General features: G+C 46.4%; 2 protein-coding genes across 6 annotated transcripts; one reads left to right on the top strand and one right to left on the bottom strand.

Moving 5' to 3' along the window:
- Positions 1-211: 211 nt before the first annotated feature.
- LOC106603039 (cell division cycle protein 23 homolog) lies at positions 212-6,864 on the top strand. Its single transcript, XM_014196167.2, has 16 exons — positions 212-359; positions 1,164-1,236; positions 1,391-1,528; positions 1,693-1,735; positions 1,840-1,945; positions 2,077-2,209; positions 2,355-2,532; positions 2,661-2,758; positions 2,847-2,928; positions 3,123-3,276; positions 3,378-3,497; positions 3,628-3,703; positions 3,821-3,882; positions 4,161-4,239; positions 5,775-5,894; positions 6,025-6,864. Exons 1-16 carry the CDS (start codon positions 253-255, stop codon positions 6,175-6,177), a joined length of 1,722 nt encoding a protein of 573 aa, XP_014051642.1. The 5' UTR covers positions 212-252; the 3' UTR covers positions 6,178-6,864.
- LOC106603038 (kinesin-like protein KIF20A) lies at positions 6,583-14,621 on the bottom strand. Of its 5 annotated transcripts, none has more exons than XM_014196165.2 (17): positions 14,491-14,621; positions 13,472-13,645; positions 12,686-12,811; positions 12,480-12,599; positions 12,220-12,358; positions 11,909-12,084; positions 11,679-11,778; positions 11,259-11,471; positions 10,922-11,108; positions 10,685-10,828; positions 9,693-9,861; positions 8,812-8,961; positions 8,466-8,708; positions 8,119-8,347; positions 7,911-8,002; positions 7,679-7,816; positions 6,583-7,280 (listed from the first exon to the last, which is right to left on the bottom strand). In XM_014196165.2, the coding sequence occupies exons 2-17, from the start codon at positions 13,637-13,639 to the stop codon at positions 6,963-6,965; spliced, it is 2,712 nt and encodes a 903-aa protein (XP_014051640.2). In that variant the 5' UTR covers positions 13,640-13,645; positions 14,491-14,621; the 3' UTR covers positions 6,583-6,962. The 5 variants fall into 5 exon arrangements, with proteins under 5 accessions (XP_014051640.2, XP_014051637.2, XP_014051638.2 ...); XM_014196162.2 differs by having other exon boundaries at positions 13,472-13,656; positions 14,491-14,618; XM_014196163.2 differs by having other exon boundaries at positions 13,472-13,656; positions 14,391-14,577.
- Between the last annotated feature and the right edge of the window lie 407 nt (positions 14,622-15,028).

Raw genomic sequence — 15,028 nt, 5'->3', positions numbered from 1 at the left:
TGTGGTATATGCTGCCACCCCCTGGATAAATTCTGAACTGCATTGTAGTTGTTTTCCATCTTATTATTTAGGTAGCCTATTCTTAAAATACTTCCACAAATTTCAAAAACTGTTTTACATTGTTAAAAATAAAAACTATGTAATGAATCACTTCCGCTGAAAAGCAGAAAAGCTAGAGCTAAAATTTGATTGGTCAAAATGCTGTCCAATCGCAACTTGTGTTTTCATGACGTACCAATCATGGTCTGAAAAATGGCGGCCTTGTGTAGTGAGTTTGGTGATTTAGTTCAAATAAAAAAACAACTCATATCTGTAATATCGCTTTGTAAAGAAAGAGGACTTGTACATAGCGTGAAATGGTAAGTAGCGCTCTTCTTGATGCTATTATGATCACGGTTCCTTTCAGTATAGAATAGCTAGATTTGGTGATCTCACAGTTAGCCAACTAGCCAAAAAGATCCAACATTCTCGTTAATTTATCGCTTGTTTTAATTAATCAGAACGGTGCTGTCTGAATGTGGACAGCCAGAGTTGTATATGGCTGTGAAAACGTACCTCAGTCCAGGGAAGGAATATGTTGTTGTACTCCTAATCATCTTGAAATGATGAAAGGTGAATCGAGAATATTGAAATACTGCTAGTTTTTAATTAAACTGCCGTTTTCTTTAGTATACTAGGCTAGTTAATGCTACGAACCCCAGTGGATTTAACAACACTTCTGGTAGCTACTCACTCCAACACTACGTGTCGCATTGTCATAGAATCCAATGGGCTGCTATAGCATTAGCTACCCTAGCATGCTGGTGAAAACGGCAGTTTAATTAAAAACGAACCGTATTTCAGTCTTCTCAATGAACTTTTAATCATTTCGGGATGAGTATATCGACATTCCATCACTGGATTGAGGTACGTTTTCCCAGCCATATACCACTCCGGGCTCTGGCTGTCCACATTCCGGCATAGCACCATTCCGACTAAAAAAAGAGAAGGGGAAATAGTCGGATCCTTTTGGCTGACGAGCTAGCTAATGATAGCGTGCAAGTTTAGTCAAATCTATTTTGTTCAGTCAGACATGAAGCCTTCATATTTTCATACTGAAGTAGATAACACACAGAATTAACCACGTCAGTGATATCACCGATGTTTGTGTGACATTATTTCAGGGCGTCAGAGTTGGCATTTGCCCTGGACCCCCTGCCCAAGAATGAACTACCACCACCCACATTTTTTACCGAGGTTTGTGTCCAGTAATGGCTAGTTCACGATAATATTGTCCTCACAAATGCATGAACAAGCTGCTGATCTTTTTTGAATTGATCGCCGTTGAATTGGAGGTCATTTGAATGTTTGTTACTGTCTCCCTTGACTCTGTCTAACCTCCTGGTTGTAGGAGGATGCTCAGGACCTGGATGTTCTCGGCCTGGCCAAGTCCTACTTTGACCTGAAAGAGTATGACCGAGCTGCCTACTTCCTTCGGGGCTGCTGCAGCCAGAAAGCATACTTCCTGTACATGTACTCCCGCTATCTGGTGAGATGAGGTTTCAGCGTTCACAGTAACATCGCCTCTAGAAATCTACTTTTTAAAAATGAGAATAGAGATTTTTGCCTGAATCCTTGCAACTCCTCCATGATGGCCATCCTGTGTGTAGCCTATCAATTCTGACAGGCTCATATTTTTCCTTTGTTTTCCAGTCTGGGGAAAAGAAAAAAGATGATGAGACAGTGGACAGCCTGGGTGAGGAGCTAAGCTTTCTCTGCTGCCTCGATCAAAGCTTTGTCTCTGGACAGAGTTCAATGTCTTGATTGGTTCTATTTGTTTTGGTCTGTGATTGACTGCAGGGCCTCTGGAGAAAGGTCAGGTGCGGAACGAGGCTCTGCGGGAGCTGAGGGTGGAGCTGAGTAAGAAACACAGTGCTGGAGAGCTGGACGGATTTGCTCTGTACCTGTAAGCCCCTCCCACAATATCGCACACACCCACTCAGTGGACTTGGACACGCCTGACACACGTCTAGTCAGTCTTTAACCTCTTAAACCTGTGATGTCTTTGCGCGTGTGTGTGTGTGTGTGTGTTTACAGGTATGGGGTGGTGCTGCGGAAGCTGGATCTGCTGAAGGAGGCGGTGGATGTGTTTGTGGAGGCGACCCATGCCTTACCTCTACACTGGGGAGCATGGTTGGAGCTCTGTAATCTCATCACCAACATTGAAATGGTAATGCGCACATACTCACAACTTAAACAGATTCTCTTTTGTACCCACTACAATAGTTCCCAGATCTACTAGACTACAAAACATGTCCATGAGCTTCCGTGGAATATTCCACTGATATACTTGTGCCTCCTCTCCATTTCGTCAGCTGAAGTCCCTGTCTCTGCCAGACTGTTGGATCAGAGACTTCTTCATGGCCCACATGTACACAGAGCTGCAGATGATCAAAGAGGCGCTGCAGAAATACCAGAGCCTGATAGAGGCAGGCTTCTCCAAGAGCACGTATATCATGTCACAGATCGCTGTGGCCTACCACAACATCAGAGGTGGGTTTATTTCATGCTTTTGCTTTCTTAATTTAAATGAGCAATATGAAAAAGTATATTATTAACCTTTTCAAGCAGTTAAGAAGTATTTTATCCATTTTCAAGTCTGCGCTTTTCTTTGTCATTAGATATTGACCAGGCTCTGGCTCTGTTCAATGAGTTGCGAGAGCAGGATCCCTTTCGCATTGAGAACATGGACACGTTCTCCAACCTGCTCTATGTCAGGGTGAGACCCCACTGCTGCACCACAGTAATGCCTGTCTCCATCTGGAAGTCTCTCTGGCTTTATTAACCTGTGTCTGTTGTTTCCACAGAGCATGAAGCCAGAGCTCAGCTACCTGGCCCACAACCTGGTGGAGATAGACAAGTACAGGGTAGAGACCTGCTGTGTCATCGGTAAGGGTCCCGCCACCACACAGCGGACCGAAAGCCACACCTCAACTCCAGACATAAACCCATATCAAAACTCTTATTCCGTTCAGTGCAAGACCCAGACCAAACAATGTGACTGAAACTAGACCTTCCAACAGTCTTAAGAGTGCAAGTGTTGTCTCTAACCAGCTCTCAAGTGCTGTCTGTCCTGTGTGTAGGGAACTACTACAGCCTGCGGTCGCAGCACGAAAAGGCAGCGCTGTACTTCCAGAGAGCTCTGAAGCTGAACCCTCGCTGCCTAGGGGCCTGGACTCTGATGGGCCACGAGTACATGGAGATGAAGAACACCTCTGCTGCCATCCAGGCCTACAGGTCAGACTGACAGTCCACTATGGTATGGTTCATCCTATGGGTCCCGGGGGAATTCATCCCCCATGGTTTTTAATAGTTCTGTGTATGTTTTCTTTGTTCAGGCACGCTATAGAAGTGAACAAGCGAGACTACCGTGCCTGGTATGGCCTGGGACAGACTTATGAGATCCTCAAGATGCCCTTCTACTGCCTGTACTACTATCGAAAGGCCCACCAGCTCAGGTGTGCATTTGTGTAAAAAAAAACAAGGGAGAGGGTTTTTCTTGTTGGTGCTTCTTATCGTGTAGTTAAGTGTATTACCAAATGGTCAAATACTGTAGTGTGAATGACATGTCGCTGTGGCCCTCCTCAGGCCCAATGACTCTCGTATGCTGGTTGCTCTGGGAGAGAGCTACGAGAAACTCTCACAGCACGTCGAGGCCAAGAAGGTTAGCAACAGCACCCGTTGTATCTCCGTCACTAGTCTTCCTGTATATTTCAATGTTATATTTTTGTCTTTCCTGTAAATTGTCATGGAGTTCTATTTATTCTTCCTTTTTGGCCAGTGTTACTGGAGGGCGTACTCTGTGGGGGACGTGGAGAGGATGGCCCTACTGAAGCTGGCAAAGTAAGGAGATCTTGGCGTGTACTTGTGTGTACCCGCTTAATGATGTGTTTTTGAGACTTGGTGCAGGGATTCAATCCAGTTGTGCTTGGTCTTTTTTTTTTTTTTTTAAAGGTAATGATTCTGTGTTTGCGGAGACAGCGTTCACTGTGAACGCTGCATATGGTGGCTCAATCAGAAATGACTTTTTAAATGTCAAGCCGGACTATAACGTGGATCTACCGCTGATCGGGTTAATCCCGACCTAACATTCCCTAACGTGTTTTTTTTGTTGTTGACAGACTTCACGAGCAGCTTAACGAATCTGACGATGCGGCCCAGTGTTATATCATATACATCCAAGACATCTTCTCTTGTGGGGTGAGCAACTGGCGTGTGTGTGTGTGTGTGTGTGTATACAGTCAGGTCCAAAATTGCTGACACCCTTGATAAAGATGAGGAGAAAAAAAACTGTATGAAATAAATACAAATACTGAGCAAAATTTTATACAGATCTTTTCCCTGAAATTATGTAATTTTATAGTAATACAATTGCTCAGAGAAAGATTTTGTTTAACAGGTAATAAAACAAATCTCAAAGATTGGGGGGGGTCGGTCAACATTATTGGCACCCTGTTTTCAGTATAGGGATGTGCAACTTTGATGGGGGTGGGGGCCATAGAAAATCTGAACTCCTCATGAGGGGCTGCAGTTGCTCGTGGGTCTGCGAAGATTTCATTTTGTGCAGTTCTACACATTTTGCCATGGTTGTAGAGAATATGTTGCCGTTTTTAAAGGAATATTCTACTATGCCAACTCACAACAGTAAATTGAGACCCTGACTTGATTTCCTAACCAAATTAGCAATAGCTGAAGACAACAGCTGAAGACAACAGCTATCCGCACAAAAATATGGACCATGTGATCGTGTGGCATTACGTTAATGCTAATCATGCCTCAGCCGCAACTTTTGAAATTCTGGTGAATTGAGAGTTGTTTCAGAGAGGCACTTTGGATCGACTGCTTTGATTGTGTTGAGCCAAAGTGTCTGAATGAACAGCTCTCATCTTTTTTTTTGTAATTACTTGGTTTATTTCAGTTTTTTTTGCTATTCAAGTGGAATGTATGTGTAGGAATCTTGAATGATGGTCATACTTTTGCTTGAATAACCTGTGTAGTTGCTACTACTGACTGTATTGACATGAGGGGGACAGTCCCTTGCGAGGGAATGTACTGTAGGTGCTTCCTTTTTCCTACTTAAAGCTCCGATGAAGGCAATTCATGCCAAAACGTAAGCCAATTTATTTTATTTTTTTACATGTCCCGTCAATAAATCTGTCAAATTTACGCAGCAACTAAGTGCACCTTTGTTCTCCCGGATAGTCACCAGTTTAAATGTCCTTGGGTAAGGAATATTTTTGGGATTTCCTTTTTCTAAAATGTTTTGAGATTGGAGGACACTTTGGGAGGGATCTTAGACCATTCCTCCATACAGAATCTTTCCAGATCCTTGATGTCCTTTGTCTGTTTTACGGACTGCCCTCTTCGATTCAAACCACAGGTTTTCAATCGGGTTCAAGTCCAGAGATGGCCATTGCAAAATGTCGATTTTTGAGTAGTCTTGCTGGAAGATCCACTTGCGGACAAGTATCAGCCTCCTGGCAGAGGCAACCAAGTTTTTGTCTAAAATGTCCTGATACTTGGTAGAGTTCATGATGCTGTTGACCTTAACAATGCCACCCTTTTAGAGATTACTTGTTTAATAAAATCAATCATGTTTTGCTCATCTTTATCAAGGGTGCCAATAATTATGGACCTGACTGTATATAGGTATGCTTTGACCATAGTCAGTCTCTATGGCAAGGCCCCCCCCCCTGTGTTTGCACAGTTGGTGTGAAAGAAGTTTGTGCCAACAGGAGCAGCTGGAGCATGCGGAGGTGAGCACGGCCCTGCGTTACCTGGGCCAGTACTACTTCAAAAACAAGCTCTATGACGAGGCGTCACTATGTGCACAACGCTGCTGTGACTACAATGACGTAAGCGCTCCCTGTACAACCTCACTCTTCAAATTGAGCCGGTAGTGTTCGTTACCTGTAAAGTATTTGTTTTTGATATAATTAGGTAACGTGTCAATCTTGTCTGAGGTACGGTGCGTTCTTTCACCAGGCTCGTGAGGAAGGCAAGGCCCTGCTCCGACAGATCTCCCAGGTTAGAGACCAGACGGAGTCCTCAACCACAGACCTGTTTGGACCGCTCTCCTCCAACAACACTCCCATCAGGAGGGTGTCCCCCCTCGACTTGTCCTCCTTCACCCCCTGACAAGATACCTTCTCTACCCCACTGGCTAGCAAAAAGCCCTGCTTCACTTTGACTCCATAATGGGACAACCTCACCTCTGCATTGTCATCGAAGAGATTGTTTGTAAATGACTACCCCTTTTGTCTCTAAATGAATGTAAATATATGTGTAAGTTTACGTAGTGAGGTGCAGGAGTTGCCACTTGACTTTTGAATATGCGATGAACTAACGAACGGTCTTAAGTGTCAGTGGAAACGGCATGGAGAATAAATTCATTTCTTCCCAAGATTGAGGAACAATCTACTTATACTACTGCACCAGTCAACAACTTATTTTGTTGGGGATATAAAGACGAGCTGTATTAAGACATTTAAAATTGATTGTGTAATGTGCAAAAAGACCAGTAGTGTGCATCAACTACACTGATTCAGGTCGTAAATGTGTTTAATACTCAAACAAGATATTTGAAGTCCTCTACAACCTCTCGTCGGGGACCCCCAGCTGTTCCATGTATATGAACTATTCCAGAGTTGGCACACCTGAATCAGGTGTGCTAGTTTAGGATTACAACAAAAATGTGAACTGTCTAGGGGTCCACGAGGAGAGTTGAAGCACTGCTCTACAGAAACACATTCTATAGCAAGACACCTTAGTGTGTGTGTATATACAGTAACATTTGGAATAAAATAAAGTGACAAATATTTGAAACATGCCATTACAAGTATACAAAACAGTACACATTTACAATTTGGTTTGCATAATGGTATAAGAATATAAATACAGACTCCTGATTTTCAGCTCTCAAGTTAGCACTTTGTGACCCTGTACCTGCCAGAGGGGCAGGGACTAGAGGGAGGAGTCCGTGAGTAGAGTGTGGTTTGATCCTCACGGCGTCCCTGTTTGTTTCGTGACGGGGTGCGTTGTGGGAAAAAGGAGCGGAAGAAGGGTCTTTTCTCTGGGGGCTGGTTGTCAGTGTTGCCTGCTGCTGCCCCACAGCCCCTCTTCTTACAGGAGCCAGGCGTAGCAGAGGGGGGCATCTGCATCTGGGCCAGGCACTCTGCCTTCCTCCTCAGGTCAGCCTTGACCAGCAGCAGGCCGTTCTGCAGCTCCACCAAGGTCTGGTCCTGAGGGAGGGACAGGGTTAGAGAGGATGCTGGGACGGGTGAGTGGAAGGAGAAATGCCACCTGGTGCAGTTGTGTTAGTCTTCTTTAGTGTTAAACCTGACAGTGGGTTGAGTAACAGGTAGTCAGAGGAAAGAAGAAGAGGGGGAGAAACAATGAAAACGTATTGGTCTAGGGAAGTGTCTACAGATTGAAACATCTCTTCACACTGTGGGATATCATAGAAAATGGTAGGGGAAACAAATGCTGTCTCCCACCTGAATTCATTCCTTTTCAGAGTAGCAGAAACATCTGATACAAAAACTAGCTGCAGCCCTGCCTAACCCTAGTTCCCTAAATGCTGAGCAACAAAGTACCACCCTGGCTCGAGGGAGAATTCTATTCTAGAATAGACGTGTACCTGTTTGGCCAATGTGCCGTCTGCAGCTGCGAGCGCATGGCGCAGCCTCTCCCCGTCTGTGTTGCGGCAGCATGCCCTCTCTCCAGTCTGCAGGTTCAAACCCAGCTTCTGCAGGTCCAGACGCAACTGACGCAGGTTCTGCAGGAGAGGCACAAACATGTTCCAACCCCAGTAACCGTACCAGGTTATAGTGTTTCATACAGAACGTGTGAGAGTGGGCTGGAGTACTGACCTTCTGGCCCTCCACCAGCTTGCGGTTGGCGGTGTTGGTCAGGGCGTCTGAGGCCTCTGGTGGTGTGCGCTGCCCCTGGATACACCTCAGCTCTGGGAGACAAAAAGACAATACTAGTTAGAAAGATCCAGCTCCAATCAACACGTCAACGGTTTAGACTTCCCTCTTGTTCCCACACTCATCATCCTGTCCCTCCCATTCTTCTAACCTTGTTTTTTCTCCAGCAGCTCGGCGCGACACTGGTCCAGCTCAGCCCGCACTCTGCTCAGCTCTCCTGTGGTTGTGGAGGCCAGGCGCTTTGAGCGACGGGGGGCGAGCCCCTCCGAGACCTCTCCCAGGGCCACGGGTGGGAAGAGGGGAAGGGGGGCTGGCTCTGCTAGGGCTACCCCTCTCTTCTCCATGGCAGCAGTCAGAGCCACTATCTGTTCATCACGCTCCTGGGATGGGTGGGAATGTGGAAAAGAATCAACCTTCCGTAGCATGAGAACGCCACCATTTTAAACCAACTGAAATAGCTGATAACTCATCACCGAAAGACTGTCCTATCCCCCTCACCTCGATTTCCTGGTTGTAGTATCTCTTGAGGCTTTTCTGAAGGTTGTTGATCTTGTCCTCAAACCTCTCCTCCAACAGAGCCCTCTCTGTCTCTAGGGTCTGGCTGAAGTCTTTCTCCATACCAGAGATCACCTCCATCATCTCAGAGAACACCTGCTCCCTGATGTTGGCCTCCAGCACCTCCTTCTCCTCCCGCTGCCGCTGCACCTCCCTCTTCAGCACGTCGATGGCCCGCAGCAGAGCCTGAACACAGCACAGAGGTGATTCAGTCATGCACACAGGTTGAGCTACAGGTCTCCACATGCAAACCAGTTGACCGTTTCTTCACAGGGGGGGGGGGACATACATCTGAATCGAACATGGTGATGTCCCCCTCTTCACCATCACTGTCCTCGTCTTCCTCCATCAGAGTGCTGTCATTGGAGTGAGGCTGGGGCTCCCGCAGCAGGGACAGGATGTAGGCCACCCGGGTCTTAGTGGACGGCCCATGGACCAGCTGAGAGAGGAGACAGACCACACCGACCCAGATCAAAACAATCTGCGCTTTAAACCATTTCACCTGCGTTTTAAATTGAAAGTGGGGTTTTTTTTGGTTTTTTTCCCAGGAGAGAGATGAGGTGTGCAGCTATAGTTTTCCTTCACACAAAATATATTAGTGTAACACATTCGGCAGGAAATCGTTTTCATCAGATGAAAGAAGTGCAACACTATGACTAGCAGCCACACAAGTAAATTAGATGACAATGAAAATGCAGGGTATTTTTTTGCAAAAACCATGCATGGTCATCCTTTCTAATGCTTATCATGGCTACATTTCCACATTTTTGATTGAAGTTAATCTTGCATTTTAACTTGCTACTGTAGAAAACCTACACTGGAGGGAGGTACCGGAGAAAAGTAGCCTACACATCAGTCAGAGCGCTGTCTGGTGATCCAATGACAAGGACAAAGATATTTTATCCAAGAGGAGAGGTGCCACTGAAGCACAAAATTAGTCCTTTTTCATTCATGATTTGGAGCCGACCCGACTGAAGCCGAGCAGAATTTACAATAAGAAGCATTTTAGATCTGCGTTTACAAAACGCAGCACAATATTTTTTTTACCGTTTTACCTTTCCTGTGTGAAAAATGCAAAACCCTGCAAACGTCAGTACACCCACTGGCCAGCTCTCTCTGATGCCAGGGCTGTGTAACTGCAAAGTAAGGCATGGTGAGATGGGTTTGTACCTGTGTGGCGATGGCAGAGAACTTGAGGGCCTGGAGGGTCTCGTCGTAGGTGGAAGCACAGGGGTTGATGTTGACCACCATACTGGAGCGCCCGCGGCCGCAGAAGAAGCCCTGGAGGACTCGGGTCAGTTTACAGTCTCTGAACGGCACCACCTGAGGGGCTCGTGGCCTGTAGGGACAGGAGAATGGGTTCATCAAGAGACCATCTGGACAGCACATTTTATACCCCCCCCGTCTCAGCCTCCACTATGAAGCAACAGTCGATGTGCCGGGGGCTAGGGTCAGTCTTATATCTGGTGTAATTCTCCTGTCTTATCCGGTGTCCTTTGTGAATGTAAGTATGCTCCCTCTAATCTAATTCTCTCCATGGGGCTGTCGGGCCCTAGGATCATGCCTCAGGACGACCTGGCCTGATGACTCCTTGCTGTCCCGAGTCGACTTGGTTGTGCTGCTGCTCCAGTTTCAACTGTTCTGCCTGCGGCTATGGAACCCTGACCGGTTCACCAGACGTGCTACCTTGTACCAGACCTGCAGTTTTCAACTAACTCTACCGCACCTGCTGTTTCGATATCTGAATGCCCGGCTATGAAAAGCCAAGTGACATTTACTCCTGAGGTACTGACCTGTTTCACCCTCTACAACCACTGTAATTATTATTTGACCCTGCTGGTCATCTATGAACGTTTGAACATCTTGGAGAACAATCGGGCCTTAATGGCCATGTTCTGTTATAATCTCCACCCGGCACAGCCAGAAGAGGACTGGCCACTCCTCAGAGCCTGGTTCCTCTCTGGGTTTCTTCCTAGGTTCCTGCCTTTCTAGGGAGTTTTTCCTAGCCACCGGGCTTCTACATCTGCATTGCTTGCTGTTTGGGGTTTTAGGCTGGGTTTCTGTATAGCACTTAGTGACATCTGCTGATGTAAAAAGGGCTTTTTAAATTTCATTTGATTGATGAATTCCTGTTGTTCTGGCATAGAGTGTGTGTAGCCTACTTGTTGTTCTGGTTGTGCCTCAGAGCAGCGATACAGCGGCCCAGGGTGTGGAGGGAGGTGTTGATATTGTTGGCCTCCTTCATCCGCTCCCCGTTGCGCTGGTCTTTACAACGCTCTGAGCCAGCCAGGTCACAGACAGACAGCCTAGTGGGACAGAATCACGATTACTAATGCCAGGCCACAGACACTCAGGATAAGACAGTGGGCCGGAGAATGAGAAGCCTGGATGGGACGTACTCGCTGACACGTGTGGCCTGGCCCTGGTCAGCCTCTGGGTGGACGTGCAGGATCCGGGTGGAGAAGATGCTGTGGCTGCGGCTGGAGTTGTGGTTGAGGTGAGTGCTGGCAAAGCTCTGGTTCCTCCGGCCAGCCCTGAGCACTCTCCAAGCCTCCTCTGCACTGCGGACCTGCACCCAGGTGAGGTCTGCACAACACAAACAGCAGCAAAACTGTCAGTAATGTGAACAAACTACAAGGAAAAGCTCTCCAAGATGATCTGCATAATATAGTCACGATTAGAAACCATTCTCTTTGTGAATGTAAGTGTGTGTGTGTGTGTGTGTGTGTGTGTTACCTTTCACGTAAGGGTTGCCCTGCTTGTCGTCACTCAGCCGCAGAGTGGCCCTCTTCTTGGGCTGCATGGAGGGCGGAGCCTCCAGCAGGTCGTACAGGAATTCGTTGTAGATCTCGTAGAAGGCCACCCACACAGAGAACTGCACTCCCTCCTCCAGGTCCTCCCCTCCACTGTGGGACAGGCTGTCGGGCTCCAGAAACACACTGTCTGAGTCTGCCGGGAGCGAGAGACAAGGGCATGTTTAGCAGTGGATAGGCAACCACCAGGATTATACAAAAAGGAAAACACTACATATTTCCAATGCCTATATAAATTTAATAAGCATCTTTGTAAAGCTGTGTACATAGGCCTGACTCTAGACTCTGCTTTAGGGTCCACTGGGCGTCAGAGTCCCGAGCAATGTTACATTCAGAACATTACCTTCTAGCTGGGTGGCGATGTGGCTGGTTATGGAGAGTCCACCGATGCCGCTGTCCCAGGTACTGGTGCCGTCACGCATCCGAGAAGTCATGCCACCCTCCTGTGATAGACACGGGGGAGGGGGTAGTGCACGTGTCACAATGTGACTTACAGCAACCTGGCCATAAAACAACCACTCATCTAATGCATCCACACTTCACTTGCTGACCCGTTCTCCCAGTCTCCCTCACCTCTTTGAGCAGAGAGTCTCTGCGGATCTCCTCAGCCCGGACCTCACCGGCGTCCAGCTGGCGTACCTCCTGGTAGAGGACAGGCTTGAGGTCCATGGCCCCGTAGAGGCGGCCCTGCAGCTTCCTGAACACAGACACCAGGGCTCTGGGAAGGAGGCCTGCCTCTCGACCCACTCCTACAGGGGGAAAAGGTCACGTCAGCGCTCGGTGAGATCTCCACTGTTAATATGGTCATACACTTACCAAACAGATAAACACACTGCAGTAGAAACGTTTGCCTTTCTGTGGTTACATCAACAATCCAATCTCACCCTGAACGGTGTAGGTCTTGCCAGAGTTGGTGACGCCGTATGTGTAGAGGAGACGGCTCTCTCCACGAAGCACGTCTCTCACCATCTCCTTCATTGTGCTCTCATAGAAGTCCTGTTGTGTGGTCTCCGGGCCAAAGATCTGCAGAGGTACATATGAAAAGACGCCAGTGAGCATCGTGAACGTGTATGTTACAATGTATTATGTGCGTCATAGTAAAGGCGTTCATCTCGCAGGTTGTTTATGAACGGGAATCTGTAACCTGTGAGAAGCTGAATTTGTGCACGCTCTGGGCGACTCCCCTCTCGGCACACTTCATGTTCTGGGAGTCTTTGGGGGCTTTGAGCATCAGGCTCTCTTCGTTTTGCACACACACACAGCCCTGAAACGAGAGGAAGGAAAATGACACGTCTTGACGTGGAGAATGTCATAATTCATGGCGTCTCGCTCATTAAGTGCAGATCGTACCTGTTCCTCTCCTCTTTCCTTCTCTCCCTCAGTCAGAGGGCGGATACGCAGAAACACCCTCACTCTGTCAGTGCTCCCCTCATCACCGTTGCCTTGTCTGGCCACTCCAGGCTTCACCAACGTTTTCTAAATATTGGACAGATATGTGCGACAGTGCTGTACTTCTGGTGTTGAGCAATGGAGTCGTATGTATCGTTGAACATTTTCATACTATAGGCCTATCACTGATCCCCTTTTGTGTAAATCAGCTACACACTTAGAAAGTATCAATGGAAAGCTGTGTTTGAGGTGCAAAATGTTTGTGAATGAATAAATGACAAGAAAATAAAAAAAAACATACAAGATTGATAGGTCAGATAGACGGTCAGAATGGCTCTGAGCAAATAGTTTAACTTCTGACCAGAGGATAAAGGCTTACAGTGTGTGTGTGTGTGTGTTATAAAGCTCTTATCTTGAAAAGATGACCTCTCTCGTCACTGTGTGACAAGTTGTTGGAGGGCATCACGCCCAATAAATAACTGTCCAGCGTCTACCCTAAAGCCTTTTGCAAAGAAAGGGACACAATCTGGGAAAACTCAAACACTCACAAATAGTCTCCAACTTCACTAACTTATAAAACAGCTGTATCAAATGTAGCAGAAGAGTCAGTGACAAAAGCGGTCATCAGAAACAGGCAGTCATCACAATGTCGTGTTACTTTCACTGATGTACCGGTAGGCCTGTAATAAAGGAACCTTGGATATCTTTTGAGCGCAATGTTATTACTTCAGCGTTAAGGCCTCTCACCTCTCTGATGGATGGCCGATGTTCTAGCCCCGGGGAGATGATGGAGAGCTCAGGCAGAGTGACCCCGTTCAGTCGGCCTCCGACGTCAGCTGCCGTGGATTCAAACACAGCCATGCCATCTTCCTCGTTAGACAGGACTCCACAAGGAGACGCCATAGATAATGCCATAACAACCTGTTGAGTGACTGAATTAAGATTCTGGGATCACAGAGCTGTCAAGGGTAAGTGAAATCAACATCAACAGGTTCTCTTAGTTAGTTGGTGCAAAGGGTCCACTTTCATATATATATATATATATATATATATATGGCAATCTGTTAGAAGGGGACCTTACATAAATTGAGGGCCAAAAGTCAAATTTGCAGGTCTGCAAAAGACAAGACTGGTGTTTATTCTAGAGGGTTGTTATCCCAGTTTGTTTTCCTATCTCAAAAGTGGTTTAATGTCCAACTAAGTCCCACCTCATATGTTATGTAGAGTCAGTTAACGTTATTTGTATGCCTCAATCCAAGATGGAATGACGGCATTATTACTTTTAGACATACAAGTAGCTACAGGACTGTTGCTGCAGAGCTGAAAACGCTGCCAAGATTTTTGAAACCACATAAAGCAATCCATTGGCTGTCTGTTATTGGCAGGTACACGCAAGCAGACGAACTGGTTTGTTTAGCTAGCTAACGTCCCCCGGTGGCTAACATTAATAGTTAACGTTAGGTAGTTCATCGTTTCTTAATAATAATTAGACTACTTAGCTATGTGTTGAAAGTTCTTTTTTTTTCTTCATTTGTCTAGCTAGCGGATTAGCAAAAACAAGCTATCATAGTAGCTGTTACCGTAGACAGTTACTGTTAACGTTAGTTAGCAAAGCCAAGGTCCTTCGCTTCAGGCTGCTTTATCAAGTCAAAGCTGAATTACTTACCTCGTCAGTCAAGGGGATGTAACGGTTTTGAGCGGCGTCTGTGAGTTATCCTCGTAAATGCCCCCCAAAAAATCGAACTTTTGAAAACGAAACAACTTACTCGATTTAGTCATGAAAGTCCACCTGGCAATGTCCCCTTGTTAGCCTTCGCGCACAGCCACTTCCCTCAACGCGACTACTGATTCAACCAATTCAAACATCGCGCTTCATGTGCACAACCAATCACAGGAAAAGGGTTACACAGATGCTGACCAATGCGAAGTTCGTGGCTACAGACATAGTATTCTATTGGTCAACTAAAATAACTCAAGAATGCGAATTTAGAAAGTGTTTCTTTTATCATTTGAATTGTTTTTGTTATTTGTGGGTTATTTTATATATACAGATGTTCTAATACTGTCTGTTATCAAGGAAAACGCCATTGCATGGACCCTTGTCCTGGATAAAAAATAATCCGGACCGGTTGTAGTCCAAGACTATGACTAGGTTTAGTCTGGTCAAGGTCCGAAACTAGCCCTATCAAATCTAAAGGGAACTGCTGAAAGAGGGAAAAGGGTGATTTTGTGGTTAGAGAGCAAGAACACTATATGCTGTGAGTACAGGGATGGGATTTATGTCACCAATGTAGCAATGAGGGT

Source organism: Salmo salar, chromosome ssa04, assembly GCF_905237065.1.
Source record: "Salmo salar chromosome ssa04, Ssal_v3.1, whole genome shotgun sequence".
Lineage (NCBI taxonomy): Eukaryota > Metazoa > Chordata > Actinopteri > Salmoniformes > Salmonidae > Salmo > Salmo salar.
This window is presented reverse-complemented; position numbering and strand designations above follow the sequence as displayed.